The following is a 19,297-nucleotide window of genomic DNA, read 5'->3' on the forward strand; positions in this document are numbered from 1 at the left end:
CCATAACCCTTGTCTAATCATAAGAAAAACATCAGAGAAATCAAGATTGATAGGCACTCTATAAAATACCTGACCAGTACTCCTCAAAACTGTCGAGGTCATCAAAACCAAGGAAAATCTGACAAACTGTTACAGCCAAGAGGAACCTAAGGAGACATGATGACTCAACTCTATGTGGTATCCAGGATGGGGTCCTAGAACAGAAAAAAGACATTAGGTAATAACTAAGGAAATCTAATTGAAGTATGGGCTTTAGTTAATAACAATGTATGGACATTGGTTCATTAATTGTGACAAATGTATTATACTAATGTAAGGTGTTACTAATAGGGGAAACTGAGTTTGGGATAAATGGGGATTCCCTCTACTACTTTCACAAATTTTCTGTAAATCTAAAACAATCCCAAATTTAAAAAGTTTATTTAAGAAAAAAAGCCCAATTATTTAGTAGAGAATGACTGATTATAATGAGGCCCAGATGAAGAATAGAACATTTCAAAGTTGGACTTTCTAGCCTGTAACAATGAGGTTGGCTGTTCACATCAATGGAGAATAAAGGTGTAAGAAATAGTTAATAGGTGTGAGGTGCATATGTGTGTGTATGTGTACCAATTGCACATGGAGATTGGGTAGCTGAATGTCTGGGTGACAAAAAGCACCACTTATCCCTACTACCCCTGCCACAAGCTCCACCTCCCACCCACTGCAGCTGGAGTCCAGAGGGCACTGTTAGAGGACCATTACTTTTAGTTAAGATGATGTTTCTCACACTTTAGTATACAAATTAACTCTTTTTAAAGGAAAAGATACTATCCCAGATGTCTGAGAATATGCCTGGAGAAACACTAGATTAAGAAACTAAAGTCTTAATCTTGAAAAGTGTCTTTTCAGTTGTGAATGATCACTGCAAGAATTGATTCTTCAGGACAAGCAAAATACTGTTTGTGAAATAAAAGTCCACAACTAAAAAACCTCATCACTTGCAGAGCTTTGACACAGAGTCCTTGGACACCTAAGATAGGAAGCATAGCACGGAGTCCTCAAACTCATGGGAGAGAAAATGGAGAAAGAGGGCATAGTCATGGGGAGGCCTAGGATGATAGCTGTGTGGCAGGCCCAGGAAGCAGCAGCTCAGAAGGAGTAGGTTCTCAGAGGCAGATCTTCCAGAAAAGAAGTGCAACTGAAGTGATCTGATGCTTGGCCTATAAGGAAAATTGTAGTTTGAAGCAATTGATCATGTGGAACATTTGGGAAGAATTACCCATGGGTATATAGCAAATAAAAAATAGGCAGGGGCCCTAGCTGATTTGGCTCAGTGGATAGAGCGTCAGCCTGTGGACTGAAGGGTCCCAAGTTTGATTCTGGTCAAGGGCACATGCCTGGGTTGTGGGCTCGATCCCCAGTAGGAGGCAGCCAATCAATGATTCTTTCTCATCATTGATGTTTCTCTCTCTCTCTCCCTCTCCCTTCCTCTCTGAAATCAATAAAAAGACATTTTTTAAAAGTCAGGTATTTATTTCATTAAAAAATGTACAGGAGAGGAAAAATAATCATGGTATATTGCCTGGCTTAAAAATGGTGATGCAATTATAAAACAGAATGAAAGGGAGAAGGTTTAAAGGTGCTAGACATTTATGTAACATCATAGGAAGTCAATAATGTCTAAGATTACTAAATAAAGAAGTGGCTAAAAGAAGTGGAAAGTTGTTGCCTTTAGGGAGGACTAAGAGTAGAAAGAGTGAGTCAATAGACTATTTTCCATTATAATCCTTTTTGTACTTCTTTAAGATTTTTAAAAGTCTATATTACTTTATTTATATACTTAAATAACAAAAAGACACAAATTATAATCCCCCACCACTGTCATGTGATTCCAAGTGAAACTGGTCAAATCTGAAGGCGAGCACCACGCACAACTCGATATAAGTCTCCAGGAACAGCAATATTTGAACCAAAAACCCCATCCTCTGCCGTTAGTGACAATGACCCAGCAAGCCCCCTAGAACTCACTATCTGGTGCTGGTCCTGAGTTTGCCCTACTAATAATCCAAATCACACAAAATCATCATAAACAAACAAACACGAGATAGGTTCTATTCAATTTCTCCCAAGACCTTCAGCCAGATTCTCATCCTAGCTGCCCTGCTTAATGTAACTATCTTGGCCTGGCTCCCTACCTGCCAGAAATGCCCGAGCCACCAGGATGAGAGAGTGTGTGTGGAGGTGTGTCTTCACTCATGCTGTGGAGGTTAGTGGAGTCCCTTCTGCCCCACGTGAGCACGGAGTCCAGGGCCCCACGCCTTGTAGCAGTGGCCTATTCTCAGTCCAGTGTGGACTCCTTTGCTGGCTCTCCTCCCTAATGAGAACCTGTGTGTTTATTTGCAAAATGATGAAATCTGTCTCTATAAAGTCGATTTCCCTATAAAATGCTTCCCTCCAAAGCAGAGTCTATGTTCTAAATTTAAAGTTTTACATTTGAGTCTTTGAATTTTATAGTTTTCCTATTCCCTCATTCTATCCTCCAGATTCCTTACTGTGCTAGATAAAATCCAGAGTGAATTTATAAGGAGACACCAATGGAGAGAAAGCCTTTATTTGCATAACAAACCTGGGTGAAGTAAGAAGAGGCATATGAGCACCAGATTAGGGTGGAAGAAGAGAAGAAAGGACCCTCTGGGAAACAGACAGAAAGAGCAGAGGTGCTAGCTATCATAGCCATACACATGTTCTGCGGTTGGCATCTGGACTGCTCTGTTCTCACTCTCTGGGACTTCGCTTTCCTTGTTCATAGTATCACAGTCCCAAAAGGCTCCCTCCCCAAACATGGTGGAGGAGCACAGCTTTGTAGCCAAATGTGCTTGGCAGCAACTACTTAGAAGCTGTTACTTGTATTTGTTGCAGCTTTTAGTGATTTTGACACCCTTGGACCGCCAGGAGTGGCCCCTCCTGCCACCAGAGGATTCTGGTTTCTCTAATAAAGAAGGTTCTGGCCAATCAGTCCAAGAAGGGCCCGAATTCTCTTCCAGGCTGGTGTCTCTGCAGTCATGCCCCCCCAGAGTAGAAGGTGCTGCAGCAGGGGATGTCACCTGAGTTTTCAGGTATGTAGTCTGGTGAAAGAAAGGTGGGAGAGGAAAACTCAGCCCTCTCTCTCCCAGGTGCAGGTCCTTAAGCCCTTCTATAGCCACTTTCCTTCCCAAACTGAAGGCACCACGACGTCCCCATTTGGTGGCATGCCCTCCTCCTTTCTTAGGCACCACAAGTTCCCCCACCCCACCCCAGTTCTTAGACCAGACCATCGCTCAGTCCCACCTGTGACTTTAGGCGAAGGTGCACACTCCTCACACTCCCATTTCTTACTGTTGGATCTAAGAGAGGAGCAGTCCCTATGGGTTCCACGGGATCCACATGTAGCACATAGAATGAGGCTCCACCTCCTACAGGAAGACAAGGAAGGGTTGTGGGCACAAACATAACACTAACTACCGCTTCGGGATGTCACTACAGGGTAGGCCTTTGCTGAGGGCTTCCTAGGCATCTTTTGCTGCACATTTTACCCCTGATGAATGTGTGGCTGTGTGCTGATCTCAGGACCTTGTAGTTAGGCACAGACACTCGAAAGGTGGATTTGGAAAGGATTGGCCCTGAGTATCTCTCCACTGGGCTCAAGGAGAAGCAGACCTGCAGAGGGACCTGTTCACCTGCGCATGAATGAGTCCCGGGCGGCGATGTGTTTGCCCTGAGGTCTGCAGACAAAAGTGAATTCTTTGCTCTTAATAACTGTGCCAAGGTCTAACTCTAAGATGGCACTGATGAGAGATCTTTCTAGCCAGAAGCCTTTCCCTACCCTTCGTCCTCAAAGTTGTCTCTGCCTTGTTCATACAGACAGATGGGGGCATCACAATGCTGATAGCGCTGATACAACTCTGAGAAAGCCCCTGGTTCGAGTTCCCAGGCAGCATCTCTGCAGTGGGAGAAGAAACAGTAAGGGACACATCATTGGTTGGTGAAACCACTGTCCTCCTGGGAAGAACTAGGAAGAAGTTAAACTAGCACAGCAAAGGAGTTCAACAGGCTGCCTGAATAATTTCAGCAAGGTTGGTAAGGTGGCCTGACAGTGGGAGAGGGTTGAAGCCAAATGAATGGAACATGGGGTTCCTTAGTTTCACACTGGAATTGGAGAACCTACCCCTCACCCAGGGAATTCTGATCCCCAAAGCACCCTTTTCAGAAACATGCCTATCCCCCAACCCTCAATCCTTCCCCTTTTCTTTTGATACTTGAAAAGCTCTCCCTCTACCCATTTCCTCTTCACCATATAGCAATGCCTTGGCTGCTTCTTCATTCTTTAAACTATCCTCACGCTCACCTCCTCTCTAGAAATATAGGCAACCCATTCCCTGGCTCAATTCCTACTTTAGAGTTTCCACTACCTGTCTGGAATGTGAATTCCCATTCTTAGCATTTCTTGAGGAAACTCTTCTCTATTGTTGCATTGTGGACATTTGAAGAAATGCTTTGCTGATGTGTGGGCATATTTCTGTAAAAGAAACATGGAAAAACTTTGTGTTTGTAAAGACTCTACCTTTGATCACCTTATTTCCACCTCCACCCTCATCTCACAAAGAGGATGTTGCTAAGAAACCTTGACTGGGGCTTACAGGAAAAGGAGTTTGGGTATGTTAAGGTGAGGGCTACATATTCCGGTGCTAGACCAGGGACCAAAAGCTTAAGAAAGTTCCCAGGAGTGCCTATGCTGTCATCTCTGGCTATAAGGCTTGGCAGTGCTAACCCAGTAGGGCTCAGGGACCTGAATACATTTCTCTTTCCTTCCATGTGAGGAAGCAAAACTGATTTGGAGGCTACTTGACTCATTCTACGATGAGCTCATTTGCTCTAGCCATCCTGAGGATTTTTTGCTCAGTCTAAATCTTATCATGAAGGAGGTCAAGGGTGACCAGAGACTGGGCTGACTTTCCTCTGACTTCCTGGAACCAGCCCTGCATACAGGCCTCCTGTTGAGATTGCCTGAGCATTCCCAGGGGGCTCTGAACTAGGACAATTGTGGAAGGTCCCCTGGGCAGGGAAAGCCCCACCTGTATGCACTTGCGGTGGTAGAGAGTTTGACTACAGCACGGACTCTGGATGTTTTCAACGCTTGCTTGGGATAAGTCTTCACAACACAAGACGCAGCTTTCTTCTCCCACATTCCCCCGTTGGATGTCCTGTGTTGGGCGATGTTTTTCACAAAATGATCTGTGGCAGAGTAAATAATTTATCGTGATGGAGTTTTCCAGCTGCCTGACTTAGGGAGGGCAATCAACTTCCCAGGCTGGTGCCCAGAGAACCTCCTCTGTGCTCAGAGGGGAGGGGGAGGAGAGGAGAAGGAGGGTGAAGAACAGCCTTCTCACAGCTGCTCTCCCACTGAGCAAAACTCCCGGACTACAGCCCCTCTCATTCCTGAAAGCCCCACTTCGTTCTGAACAGTTGTCTAAGAACCTCAGCTGTTTGTAATTTAAGAAGGGGACGGAAGGAAGAAGTAACCCCTGTGAAATTGCCAAGTCAAGACACTGTTTCTCATTATTGAATGGAGGGACAGATTCCCTGGTGAATCAAAACAGGCCCGTGAGAACTAGACTCTGATTTGATTAGCGGCTAATTAAAAGCAAGTTGCAAAAGGGCAACCCGACTTTTCCCCTTCATCACTCACTTGTACTCTCCAAAAAATTGTGAAAGGCAACCCCTTTCTTGGCCACAAGGAAGATGGAAGTTTCTGACGCAATGATCCTTCTGGCAGTTGATGGCAGCTCCCTTTTTCTTGCACACAAAGCAGATCTGCAAATGAGAGCCCAGGCAGTGCTCAGGGTCCCAAGAAAGACAAACAGACATTCTGTGGCACATTATTCTTTGGAATGGAAATTCTGTGAAGCAACGAGCATTCCCTTTCCTCAGTGGACCTGTAAGCTCTGGAGCTTCAAGCAGCACTGAGTTATTTTGTTTTCCCAGGATGTTGCTCCCTTTCCTCACTTAGGATACTATGCCCCAGAGAAGCATGGAACTTAAGAGAAGGACCTGGTGGGAAATCCAGGAGTCCTCTGACTTCTAAATTAGCAACTAGGGGAAAAGAACCAAGGTAGGGATAACCAGGGAGGTATGAAAAGAGGCCTCGCCCAAGGCCCTCATTCCAGGGGATTCTAACCTTCCTAGAAGCCCGGGCTGCCTCCTTTTTGATGTCTTCAGGCAGGAATCCATGGAAACCTCTGTTAGACTGGCCCCGCTGAAGCAGCTTGCTAGATAGAATCTGGGGAGTGGGGGGCCAGCAGAACCAAGCTGTCAACATTGGTGATCAAAGAAAAAGTGCAGTGGAGTAGAGGAGGATAGAGTAGAAATAGAGGTTGGTGGAATATATATGCACTTACAGAGTAATGTACTTAATAAAGGCTTACGCAGCATTAACTCTAAGTTGGATGCTCTAAGTGCTTTTCAAATATGAACTCATTTAATCCTCATGACAACCTTAAGAGGTGGGTACTATCACCACCCATTTTATAGGAGAAATTATGTGACATGCTCAAGACACAGAGCTGCAGAGCCTGAGCTCTTACCCATCTTTGCGCTGTGCTGCCTCTCATTTATTAAGGACTGCTTTTGTGTGCTGGCACTTTGGGGAAACATTCCCTGTGTGTTGACCATTTTATGCTTACCACAACCCTGTGATACAGATGCTATTTGATCCACATCGTACAGAGGAGGCCACTGAAGTGCAGCACGGTAAGCAAGCATGCCTGGGGTCACACAGCAAGGAGGCAGAAGAGCTGGCATTCACATCCAGGCCCCCATAACCACACTCTTACCCCTTCTGCTGTATTGACCCCTCGGTAGAGAATAAATACTCTTCTCAGAGTATGCTTTGTATATGAAGGAAACGGGACTTTAAAATGTTCTAATTGTAGTCACTCTGCCTTATTGCGAAAGGGGAGGAATTGAAACTTTTCTTTAAAAACACATTTTAAAGGGCCCTTTGTTTCTGAAAGGCCCCCAAAGCAAAGTCTAGAATGGGAAATCAAGGAAAAAGAAGCTAAACTGTTATGTACTCATAAACAATGCATATGTACATATATTGGAAGAATGTCAACACCCAGCCCCACTCCAAGAATCTTCCAAAAATACTGGAGAGAGTGCTGGACTTCCTGCAGTAATTACATCTTATGTGAATGGGGATTCAGGTTATTTTAACATGATAGAAAAGAAGACCCTACAAGGTTGATAACTTGACACTTGGATTATAGCCGTATATTCTTAATTAGGCTTAAAACATATCTATTTTAACACTAATTATCTCAGAGCTTTTGGACTATATGAGTGATTTCAGTTTGTTTTTTTTTCCAATTTTTTATGATTTCAGTTTTATATATACTTTAAGTATTACTGTTTTCTACAGTGAGCATGCATTATTTAAATAAACTGGAAAATCAACAGTGAAAGGTTAGAAACAGCCCTAGCCGGTCTGGCTCAGTGGATAGAACATTGGCCTGTGAGTGAAGGGTCCCGGATTCGATTCCGGTTAAGGGCACATGTCTGGGTTGCAGATTTGATCCCCAGTAGGGGGTGTGCAGGAGGCAGCCAATCAATGATTCTCTCTCATCATTAATGTTTCTCTCCCTTCCTCTGTGAAATCAATAAAGATTAGAAACAATCTAAATGTCCTTTAATAGAGATTTGTTTTAATACTTTTTGGCATAATCATACCATGGAATACTAATTAGCTATTAAAAAGAAAAAACTAGATCAATATGTTAAATATGGAATGACCATAAAAAAGCAAAATACAAATACAAAACACTGTGTATAGTGTGTGTATTTTTATGTTGAAAATGTATATTCTTTTTTTTTTAAAATATATTTTATTGATTTTAGAGAGGAAGGGAGAGGGAGAGATTGAAACATCAATGATGAGAGAGAATCATTGATTGGCTGCCTCCCGCACGCCCCCCACTGGGGACCGAGCCCCCAACCCCGGCATGTGCCCTTGGCTGGAATCAAACCCGGGACCTTTCAGTCCACAGGCCGATGCTCTATCCATTGAGCCAAACCAGCTAGGGCGAAAATGTATATTCTTTTTTTTTTTTTTTTTTTAAATATATTTTATTGATTTTTTTACAGAGAGGAAGGGAGAGGGATAGAGAGTTAGAAACATCGATGAGAGAGAAACATCGATCAGCCGCCTCCTGCACACCTCCCACTGGGGATGTGCCCGCAACCAAGGCACGTGCCCTTGACCGGAATCGAACCTGGGACCCTCCAGTCCGCAGGCCGACGCTCTATCCACTGAGCCAAACCGGTTTTGGCGAAAATGTATATTCTTGTAAATGCACTGAAATTAATCAAGACCTGACACCAAAACCAGAAAGGAAAATCACAGACCAATCTTTCTCATGAGGGTAGATGTAAAAATGAAACAAAATTATTAACAAATTGAATCCAGCGCCATATAAAAAGGATAAAACATCATGACCAAACAGGGTTTATATCAGAAATGCAAAGTTAGTTTAACATAAAATAATTCAATGGATAGAACAAATCACATCAACAAATTAAGGGAAAAAATCATGAGCATCTCAATAGATGCAGAAAAAAGTATTTGACAAAATTCAAAACACATTCATGATACCCTCCAGCAAACTAGATATAAAAGGGAACCTATTCAATCTAATGAAAAGAACCCATGAAAAACCTATAGCTAACATCAAATTTTAAAGGTGAAAAATTAGATACTGTCCTCTGATGTTGGAAACAAGACAAGGATATTTACTCACATAACTTCTATTCAACACTAGATTGAAGGTCCCAGCTAGTAAAAAAAAGTCAAGAAGAATAAATAAAAGACATAAAGATTGGAAAGGAAGAAATAGAACTGTCTTTATTCACACATAACATAATTATATACATAGGAAATCCTAAGGCATTTATAAAAAAAAAACACACAACAAAAATGCACCAAAAATAGCTACTGAACTAATACGTGAATTTAACAAGATTGCAGGATATAAAATCAATGTACAAAAATAAATTGCATCTCTATATACCAGCAACAAACCTGAAAATGAAATTTTAAAATAGCATAAAATCACAAAATATTTATAAATACATTTAACAAAAGATGTGTAAGTCTTCTTCATTAAAAATAATTGCTGCCCGGCTGGCGTGGCTCAGTGGTTGAGCTTCGATCTATGAACCAGCAGATCATGGTTCGATTCCTAGTCCAGTTTGTGGGCTCGATCCCTGGTGTGGGACATGCAGGAGGCAGCTGATCAATAATTCTCTCTCTTCTTCCCTTCCCTTCCCTTCCCTTCCCTTCCCTTCCCTTCCCTTCCCTTCCCTTCCCTTCCCTTCCCTTCTTTCCTATCTCCCTATCTCCCTATCTCCCTATCTCCCTATCCCTATCCCTATCCCTATCCCTATCCCTATCCCTATCCCTGGCTTGTTTGGCTCAGTGGATAGAGAGTCGGCCTGTGGACTGAAGGGTCCTGGGTTTGATTCCGGTCAAGGGCACATGCCTGGGTTGTGGGCTTGATCCCCAGTTGGGGGCATGCAGGAGGCAGCCGATCAATGATTCTCTCTTATCAATGATGTTTCTCTCTTTCCCTCTCCTTTCCTCTCTGAAATCAATAAAAATATATTAGAAAATTGCTAAGATATATTTTTAAAGACCCAAATAAATGGTGCACTATATCATGTTCATGGGTTGGAAGATTCAATATTGTCTGTCCATTCTACAATGCAATTCCCCATCACAATTCCAAAAGGCTTTTTCTAAGAAAAAAATTTAAAGCTAACTATAAAATTTATATGGTAAAGGAACTGATAGCCAAAACAATCTTGGAAAATACTGCAAACTTACAATACTTAATTTCAAGACACTCTAAAGTCACAACAATCAAGACAGTGTTGCACTGGTGTAAAGATCAACATACAAATCAATAACATAAATAGATCACTGAGATGTACAGATATATGGTCAATTGATTTTGAAAAAGACACCGAGATAATTCAATGGGTAGGCAAAGATTTTTTGGGACACACAAAAAAGCATTAATGATAAAAAACAAAATTGATAAACTGGACTTCATCAAAATTAAAAACTTATGATCTTCAAACAGCATCATTAATAAAATGAAAATAGAAAATCCCAGACGAGTTAAGATTACATTTCTGGAAGAGATTAAAACTGAAATTAGGACAGACTTATTCAGCCACTCTTCTCTTTCCCATCAAAACTTACTTGTCTCTGAAATTCCAAAATGGCGGCAGAGTAAGTAAAAGCTACACTGACATGCTCCCAGGACCAAACTGGAATTACAACTAAAATACAGAAAAACCATCCTGAATAATCAACTGAAGACTAGCTGGAGAGAACCCTGATAACCACGGATGAAAAGTGGAGACTACATAGAGACTGGTAGGCAGTGCGGAGGTACAAAAGGGCTGGCTGGGCTCCCCAGACAGTGGCTGAAGTTCCAGAGGGATATCTCAGCTGTGGGGGGTGCCCACTGAGACCTCTGGTTCTAAAGAAAATGAAAAGGCGCCGAAACCGGTTTGGCTCAGTGGATAGAGCGTCGGCCTGCGGACTGGAAGGTCCCGGGTTCGATTCCGGTCAAGGGCATGTACCTGGGTTGCAGGCAAATCCCCAGTGGGGGTTGTGCAGGAGGCAGCTGATCGATGTTTCTCTCTCATTGATGTTTCTAACTCTCTGTCCCTCTCCCTTCCTCTCTGTAAAATATCAATAAAATATATTAAAAAAAAAAAGAAAAAAAAAAAGAAAAAAGAAAATGAAAAGGCAAACCACAACAGGGAGGAAATAGTTACAATACTACATATCTGAAAAGAGACTGGTAGCCGGAATATATAAAGAACTCTCTTTTTTTTTTTTTTTTTTTTAAATATATTTTATTGATTTTTTACAGAGCGGAAGGGAGAGGAGGGATAGAGAGTTAGAAACATCGATGAGAGAGAAACATCGATCAGCTGCCTCTTGCACGCCCCCTACTGGGGATGTGCCCGCAACCAAGGTACATGCCCTTGACCGGAATCGAACCTGGGACCCTTGAGTCCGCAGGCCGACGCTCTATCCACTGAGCCAAACCGGTTTTGGCTAAAGAACTCTTAAAGCCCAGCTGGTGTGGCTCAGTAGTTGAGCATCTACCCATGCACCAAGAGGTCTCCAGTTTGATTCCCAGTCAGGGCACATATGGGCTCCCCTTCTCTCTTCCTCTCTCTCTCAAATCAATAAAAAACATATTAAAAAAAAAAAAAGAACTCTTACAACTCAATCAGACAAAAGAATCCAATTTTTAAAATGGACAAAATATTTGTTCAAACACTTCATAAAAGAAAACATGTAAATGGCCAATAAGCACATGAAAAGAAGCTCAATAGCTTAAGTCATCAGATAAATACAAATTAAAACCACAGTGCACACACCTCTTAAAATGGGTAAAATTTAAAAGACTGACAATATCAAGTTCTAGCAAGAATATTGTGCAACCGGAACTTCATAAATTGCTAGTGGGAGTGTAAATTGGTACAACCACTTTGGAAAGTGACTTGGCAACTTCACATAAAGTTAAACACATAGTTAACATACAACCAGTAATTCTACTCCTAGGCATTTGACCGAAATGAAAGTGAAAACACATGTTCACAAAAAGACTTGTGCATGAAAGTTCACAGTTGCTTTATTGATAATAGCCCCCAAATGGAAACAATTCAAATGTCCATCAACAGGTGGATAGATAAACAAATTAAATATTCATACAACAGACTACTATTGGGGAATAGAAAGGCTACCAATGCATGCAACAACATGGATCAATCTCTAAAACACTACATTGAGTGAAAGAAGCCAGACACAAGAGTACAAATTGTATGATTCCATTTATATGAAGCATAATAGGCAAAAGTAATCTACGGATCAGTGATTATCTCTGAGGGGACTGACTGGAAGTGGGAGGAGGGAACTTTGTAGGATGATGGAAATATTTATTTTGATTCAGACAGTGTTTACATGGGTACATACATTATTTTTAACACTAGGGGCCCAATGCACAAATTTGTGCACCTTGAAAGGAACTGTGAGCCATGAGGCTGCTGTGAGCACAGGGGCGCATCTCGGCCCATCCTCCGCGCCCTCACCTGGCCCCTCCTGCAGCGGCCCCCAGTCCATCTGCCCGCAGCCCCACTCCTGCTGCCACCGCCACTCCCATGTGCTGACAGTGCTGGCCCCATTTGCACCTACTGAGCAATTGGGGCCAGCACCAGCAGTGGGTGTGAGTGGCAGCTGCTGCCCTGATCACTCCTCAGGAGCAGGGGGAGGTGGAGAAGCCCTGAGGGGCGATTAGGGCTGGCATCCGCTGCTCGCACCCACTGACGGCGCTGAGCAATCGGGACTAGAGCTGGGCGCTGGCAGCAGGTGCAAGTGGTGGCTCCAGCACCAGCAGTGAATGCAAGTAGGGCCGGCGCTGGCAGCTGGTGCGAGTGCCAGGTGGGACCATGGCACGGGAGCAAAGAATTTTCAGTAACCACAAGAGGCTTGCCCCGATGACAGCGACTGGCATCCCACCTTGGTCTAGTGCCCCCCATTCACCTGCTCCACCATCCCACTGTAGCCGACATCTGCCATGTTCTGCATGCACCCCCTGGTGGTCACCAGTTGTTCAGTTGTTGCACCGTTTGGTCTATTTGCAAATTAAGGTTTTATATATATAGATGGGGAAAGGGAGAAAGATGGGGAATACTGTTTGGGAAGAGACTTTTTATTGTATATATATACATATATATATATATATATACACACACATACATATACATTTTAAAAATAAATCTTTAGTGTTCAGATTATTACAATTGTTCCTCTTTTTTCCCCCATAGCTCCCCTCCACCAGGTTCCCACCCCACCATCTGTCCTCATCCATTAGGTGTACGATTTTTGTCCAGTCTCTTCCTGCACCCCCCACATCCCTTTCCCCCCGAGAATTGTCAGTCCACTCCCTTTCTATGCCCCTGATTCTATTATATTCACCAGTTTATTCTGTTCATCAGATTTTTTATTCACCTGATTTTTAGATTCACTTGTTGATAGGTATGTATTTGTTCATCATTTTTGTATTTACTTTTTTCTTCTTCTTCCTCTTCTTAAAGAATACATTTCAGAATTTCATATAATACTGGTTTGGTAGTGATGAACTCCTTTAGCTTTTTCTTATCTGTGAAGCTCTTTATCTGCCCTTCAATTCTGAATGATAGCTTTGCTGGGTAGAGTAATCTTGGTTGTAGGTTCTTGCTATTCATCACATTGAAAATTTCTTCCCACTCTCGTCTGGCCTGCATAGTTTCTGTTGAGAAATCAGCTGACAATCGTATGAGTGCTCCCTTATAGGTAACTGTTTTTCTCTTGCTGCTTTTAATATTCTCTCTTTGTCTTTTGCTCTTGGCATTTTAATTATGATGTGTCTTGGTGTGGTCCTCTTTGGATTCCTTTTGTTTAGGGTTCTCTGCGCTTCCTGGACTTGTAAGTCTATTTCTTTCACCAGGTGGGAGAAGTTTTCAGTCATTATTTCTTCAAATAGGTTTTCAGTATCTTGCTCTCTCTCTTCTTCTGGCACCCCCATAATTCTGATGTTGGTACGCTTGAAGTTGTCCCAGAGGCTCCTTACACTATCTTCATATTTTTGGATTCTTTTTTTTTCTTTTCTGGTTGGGTGTTTACTTCTTTGTATTTCAAAACTTTGACTTGATTCTTGCGATCCTCTAGTCTGCTGTTGGATCTCTGTATATTATTTTTTATTTCAGTCAGTGTATGCTTAATTTCTAGTTGGTCCTTTTTCATATCCTTGAGGGTCTCGCTAAATTTATCGGCCTTTTCTAGGAAATTCTTGAAAAACCTTATAACCATGGTTTTGAACTCTATATCCAGTCGTTTGCTTTCCTCCATTTCTGTCATTTGTGACCTGTTTCTTTGTTTCTGCATTTTGGCTGCTTCCCTGAGTTGATAGAGTGGCTTTGTGTGCTAGGTGTCCTATAGGGCCCAGTGGCTCAGCCTCCCAAGTTACCTGAGGTGGACACTCTTGGTGCACCCCTTTGTGGGCTGTGTGCACAGTCTTGTTGTAGTTAAGCCTTGATTGTTGTTGTTATCATTGGGAGGAATTGACCTCCAGGCCAATTGGCTGTGAGGATCAGCTGTGTCTACGCTGGGAGAACTTCTGTGCTGGAGACACCCTTATGAGACAAGACTTGCAAAAGCCTCTGTGCTCAGCTTGGATGGGGCGGAGTCTCAGGGCAGAACAGACAGCAATGGCTTCCTGTCAGCCCTGCCCTAAGAAGCCCCCCGGGTCTCAGTGTCCCGTGGTAATTGCTGCAAGCACCTCTGAGAGAAAGTCGCCCTCAAGTTTCGCCCACTGCCAGACAGTCGTTTCTCCCCGAATGAGTCTGGGTCCCCAGAGTCTCGCCCAGAACTGGAGTTCAGAGCTGTTGGGAGCTTTTGTCTCCTTCCCACTTGAGAAAGCCAGCCGTGTACTCAGTTGCCAGCCCTCTCTGCGCGCGTGCGCCTCAGTACCTCTGCCTTCCGCAGTTCCTCTGAGTCTCAGTGTGCTTTTTTCTTTCCTGACAGTCCATTTTCTCCCCGTATGAGTCTGGGTCCCCAGAGTTTGCCCGGAACTGGAGTTCAGAGCCGTTGGGAGCTTTTGTCTCCCTCCCGCTTGAGAAAGCCAGCAACGTACTCAGTTGCCAGCCCTCTCCGTGCACGCTCCTCGGTACCTATTCCTTCTGCAGCTCCTCTGAGTCTCAGTGTGCTTTTCTCTTTCCTTCTAGTTGTAGAATTTCCACTCAGCCAGCCTTCCTGTGGTTCTGGATGATGTCCGTTTTGTCTTTTAGTTGTAGTTTTGAAATTGTTGTGCGAGGCAGCAGTTTAGGTGTTTACCTATGCTGCCATCTTTATGTGTTTATATTGTTAAGATTTTATACCAGGTACGTATATTACTATTCAAAAAATAGATTTTAAAAGAAAAAAATCTATTAAGGAAAACAAATAGGGCTGTGGATCTGAGGCTGGATAAAAAAACAGAGAACAGACTGTATAGCAAAAGTGATGAGATATTCAAAGCAAAGGGGGCCTTATACTCACAAGACAGAAATAGTGCACGCTGAGATTGTCTTTCTGAAGAAATTCCCCTAATTTTTCAGGATCCCCAGGTTCTTGAAGGCATAGCCGGCATACTGGAAGACAGAATGTTAAGAACTCACATTGGGAGCATAACCATCTCTCTACATACTCAGAGGAGGACAGTATTGGGAAGAGGGTCATTTTGATAAGGAGGGAGGTTGGGATGAAGTGTTACTTGGTATCACTCGGTCTTTATATCATTTTGGCCACATTTGAAGGAGTTGGCTACAACTGCTCACTTCATAGCTTCTTAAGTGGCCTTATTAACTTGTTTCTTGAACTTTGGATGTGACATTTAAAAATTATGCACCCTGAGTCCTCAGCATCTTAGATAATCTGGGAAGGAAGTAGGATTGACAGTGAGAGAACCAAGTTTGCTACCCTACACAGGTAGTCTTTGCTGAGGTTGAGAGGCATCAGCTGAACAAAACCTCCAGTCTTTCTTACCAGGCCCTGAAGATGGCTTCCTCTGGGTCACCCTCCTCGTCTTGGCAGATTTTCTATACAAGAGAAGGAAGAAGTCAAGGTAGTCTTTGAGGATTCTGTCAACTTCTCTTGTAACATTTCCCTCAAAATGCCATCCATGGGTCTAATGAAGTACCAGAATACCTAAAGACTAAGACATCAGTTTCTTTTTCTATTTCATACATACATAAATATTTTTAAAATTCTCACCTGAGGATATGTTTTTACTGATTTTGGAGAGAGGAACGGGGTGGGGGGGGAGGGAGAGGGAGAGGGAGACAGAGACAGAGAGAGAGAGAGAGAGAGAGAAACATCAATATGAGAGAGATACATTGATCAGCTGCTTCCTGGACACACTCTGACAGCCCTGACAGGGATGGAACCAACATCCTAGGTATGTGCCCTGACCGGGAATCAAACCCAAAACCTTTTGGTACACAGAATGATGCACCAACCGAGCAACCTAGCCAGGGCTTCTATTTCATATTTTTTGAAAGCATAAAACATACCTACTGAATTGCTTGAATTGTGTGAGATAGTATGCATCTTTCTGTTCCTGGTGCCTGTATTGACTATGTTGATTGAATGAATTCAGGAGCAAATGCCCTTTTACTGTTTCTTCTGCCATCTACTCTGAATATCAGGTGGTATCACATTCACAAAGCATAATAAAATGATATTAAATTGGATTAATAATTTCCTATTGTAGACATTATTCTTGGCTAGACATTATTCATGTGTTAGCTCAATGAATCTACAGAATGTTCTTAAAAGTGCTATTGCCCTGACCAGTGTGGCTCAGTTGGGTGGGTGTTGTCCGGTGTACCAAAAGGTTGTGGGTTTGATTCCTGATCAGGGCACATGCTCAGGTTGGAGGCTCAATCCACAGTAGGGGGAGTGTAGCCAATTAATGTTTTGCTCTCACATGGACATTTCTCTCTCTCCCTTGCTCTCTAAAAAATCAATAAAAACTTTTAAAAAGTGCATCCTATTATTATGCATATTTTCCAGATGAGGAAATGAAGGCATAAATAAATTAAGTAACCTGTCCCAGGTCACCTCATTAGCAAGTGTTAGAGCCAGTATGAACCTAGGAGTAGGGTCCAAGAGCCAGCACTTTCCTGAGAGGATAAGTTACCATGCAGCTTCTTTTTTTTAAAATGTATTTTATTGATTTTTTATAGAGAGGAAGGGAGAGGGATAGAGAGCTAGAACATCGATGAGAGAGAAACATCAATGAGAGAGAAACATCGATCAGCTGCCTCCTGAACACCCCCTACCGGGGATGTTCCCGCAACCAAGGTACATGCCCTTGACCGGAATTGAACCTGAGACCCTTCAGTCCGCAGGCCGATGCTCTATCCACTGAGCCAAACTCGTCAGGGCACCGGGCAGCTTCTAAAATACCAATGGTGTGTGCTTCCACACTATCCAACCCTCACTCCCAATACCATGCAAAGTGGGGGAAAGTACAGTGTATACCACAGGCCATTGAATAATGTATCCCAAATTCCCTTATGTCACCCACTTTACCTGAATCTTCGACATGCCTTCTCTTTTATAGGCTTCATTCGCTGCAGCCTCTCTCTCCTATCTTGAATTCTATTTATTATGAGGATAATAGAGGCTCTTCCAGCTATGAAAATAAACAGGGTTTGGTCGGCAATTTAATCCTACAGTTGGTTATCAAGTTCCACAGGGTCAAAGCAACAGAATATAAGGGATCCACCCAGTATCAGTGCTAGTAATAGCCAATAACTATTAAATCGTGCCAAGAACTATTCTGGACATTTTACATGTGTTAACTTACAAAACCCCCTATGCACTAGGTGCCATTATTTTCCCCATTTTTTAAGATGAGGAGACTGAGGCACAGGGAGGTCATAGAGAGGCACCTGTCTAAAGTCAGAGGTACTCAGCTGGTCGATGTTTCTCTCTCATCGATGTTTCTAACTCTCTATCCCTCTCCCTTTCTCTCTGTAAAAAATCAATAAAATATATTTAAAAAAATAAAGTCAGAGGTACTGCTATCACTCAGCCTGAACTGGCTAACGTGTTGTTTTCCTTGTGCCCGTTAAAATCACGAGGTGGCATTCAGGAAAAACGTCTCCTTTTGCCCCAAGTATGGTTGCCTTAATTCTGCCCAGTAAAAAGCGAGCCAAGCTAGTCCTTTCCAGGGAGGAGCTGGTGGTATGTCAGCAGCTTAAAGCAAGGGCTCCCTCTAGTGGGAGATGAGAGGTAACACTGACAAACCGCTCCTGTCGCTTTGCCCCAGGCTCAGGTAGCTATTGAGGTTTGGCCTGTTCTCAACCTTTGTGGAGACGACACCCTGCCTGTCCTCCCCGCTGCCCCAGTGTCAGCAGACTGGAAATTGAGCTTTCATTGGCCAGGGGGACAAAAGTAGCAGAACCCACTCCTATGAAGGAAGGCCTGTTTAGTCAGGGGAGGGGAGAACTGAGTGAATCAGGTCACTCCAGGGACAAACACCCCAAGACCATGTCGTCATGGCTGGGGAGCCCTGAGCATCTTCTAGGACTTCCAACTGCTCTGGATGAATACAACCAGAGGCAATACCGCCCTTCCTTTCTCTGTCTCCTCTTTTAACCCACGAGTTGCACCTGCAAGAAGCAATGACATTGGATGGCCTCTTACTCAACAAAGCGCTTGGACAGGCGGGAAGAGAAGGGCGAGCACTAGGGGGGTCCACGTGAGCTGACTACTGAGCGGTTCCGAGTTTTGGGGAGATCCTGATCGTCTAGCAATAGAAATAAAACCTTGAAACTTCGGTTCTTTGCATCGCTGGACCAAGACGTTTCTTGAATGGAGTTCTGTGCACACTGGTAGTTACAGGAAGAAGCAACAGTCTTCAAAGCATTTAAGGAGGGACGATGCAAAGGCGGGCTTCCACGAGCGGCTCGGGCGGAGATTTCCTAAACGGGCGATGCTCCTTTGAAACGGTCACTAAGTTGTTTTGCTGGGCAAATGCTGGGTAAAAGCTTGTTGAGAAAATTAAAAATAAATAAGCGTGTTCGGCCCCGCCGCCACAAGAATAAACAATGATTACTTTGCAAAATAGGTGTCGGTGTGGCCACAATCGTCCCCCAGAGGTAACCGCCGGCGAAGGGGCTCAAGAAGCATCCCGAGAGTGCCAGACCAGGGTCATGCCGCGCCTGCAGGGAGGCTGGTGCGGACCGGGCCGGAGGTCGCCTCTGCCGCTCGCTCCTCACTGTGCACACGGCCGCCGCTCCCGGCCAGGGCCGCCCGTTCAGGTGTCGACGAGGGCGCCTGTGTCTCGGAGCTTTATTCGTTGTAGCTTCCTCACGGGCGGCCGCCCCGCGCGGTGACTGCGCCGGCGTAGGGGCGAGCGCGCAAACGGGGGCCGGGTCACGCGGACTGCGACCCAGGGAGACTGCGGCCCCGGGGGCTACCGCTACGGTGACCGTTGGCGGAGGGGAACCGCTAACGGCCGCGCGCCTGCCCCGCTACCCGCCACCCCGCCTCGCCCCTTCCCCTCGCGCCGCAGGCGCTAACACCGCGCGCCCCGCCCCTCCTCTAGCCACGCCTCTTCACAGCGCGCGCTCCCGCGCCACTGGCGCCAACACCATTCGCCCGCCCCCT

The 19,297-nt window shown here is 44.1% G+C and overlaps 1 protein-coding gene across 1 annotated transcript; it reads right to left on the reverse strand.

Moving 5' to 3' along the window:
- Window positions 1-2,736: 2,736 nt before the first annotated feature.
- On the reverse strand, window positions 2,737-19,180 carry PHF7 (PHD finger protein 7). The gene is given in 11 exon segments (XM_080673351.1): window positions 2,737-3,054; window positions 3,056-3,107; window positions 3,310-3,434; window positions 3,845-3,961; window positions 4,431-4,537; window positions 5,094-5,253; window positions 5,708-5,832; window positions 15,176-15,267; window positions 15,662-15,714; window positions 17,213-17,315; window positions 18,332-19,180. Coding segments are annotated over 10 exon segments (1,041 nt in total). The 5' UTR covers window positions 17,251-17,315; window positions 18,332-19,180; the 3' UTR covers window positions 2,737-2,882.
- Between the last annotated feature and the right edge of the window lie 117 nt (window positions 19,181-19,297).

Source organism: Plecotus auritus (genome assembly GCF_963455305.1).
Source record: "Plecotus auritus genome assembly, chromosome: 6".
NCBI classification, from domain to species: domain Eukaryota; kingdom Metazoa; phylum Chordata; class Mammalia; order Chiroptera; family Vespertilionidae; genus Plecotus; species Plecotus auritus.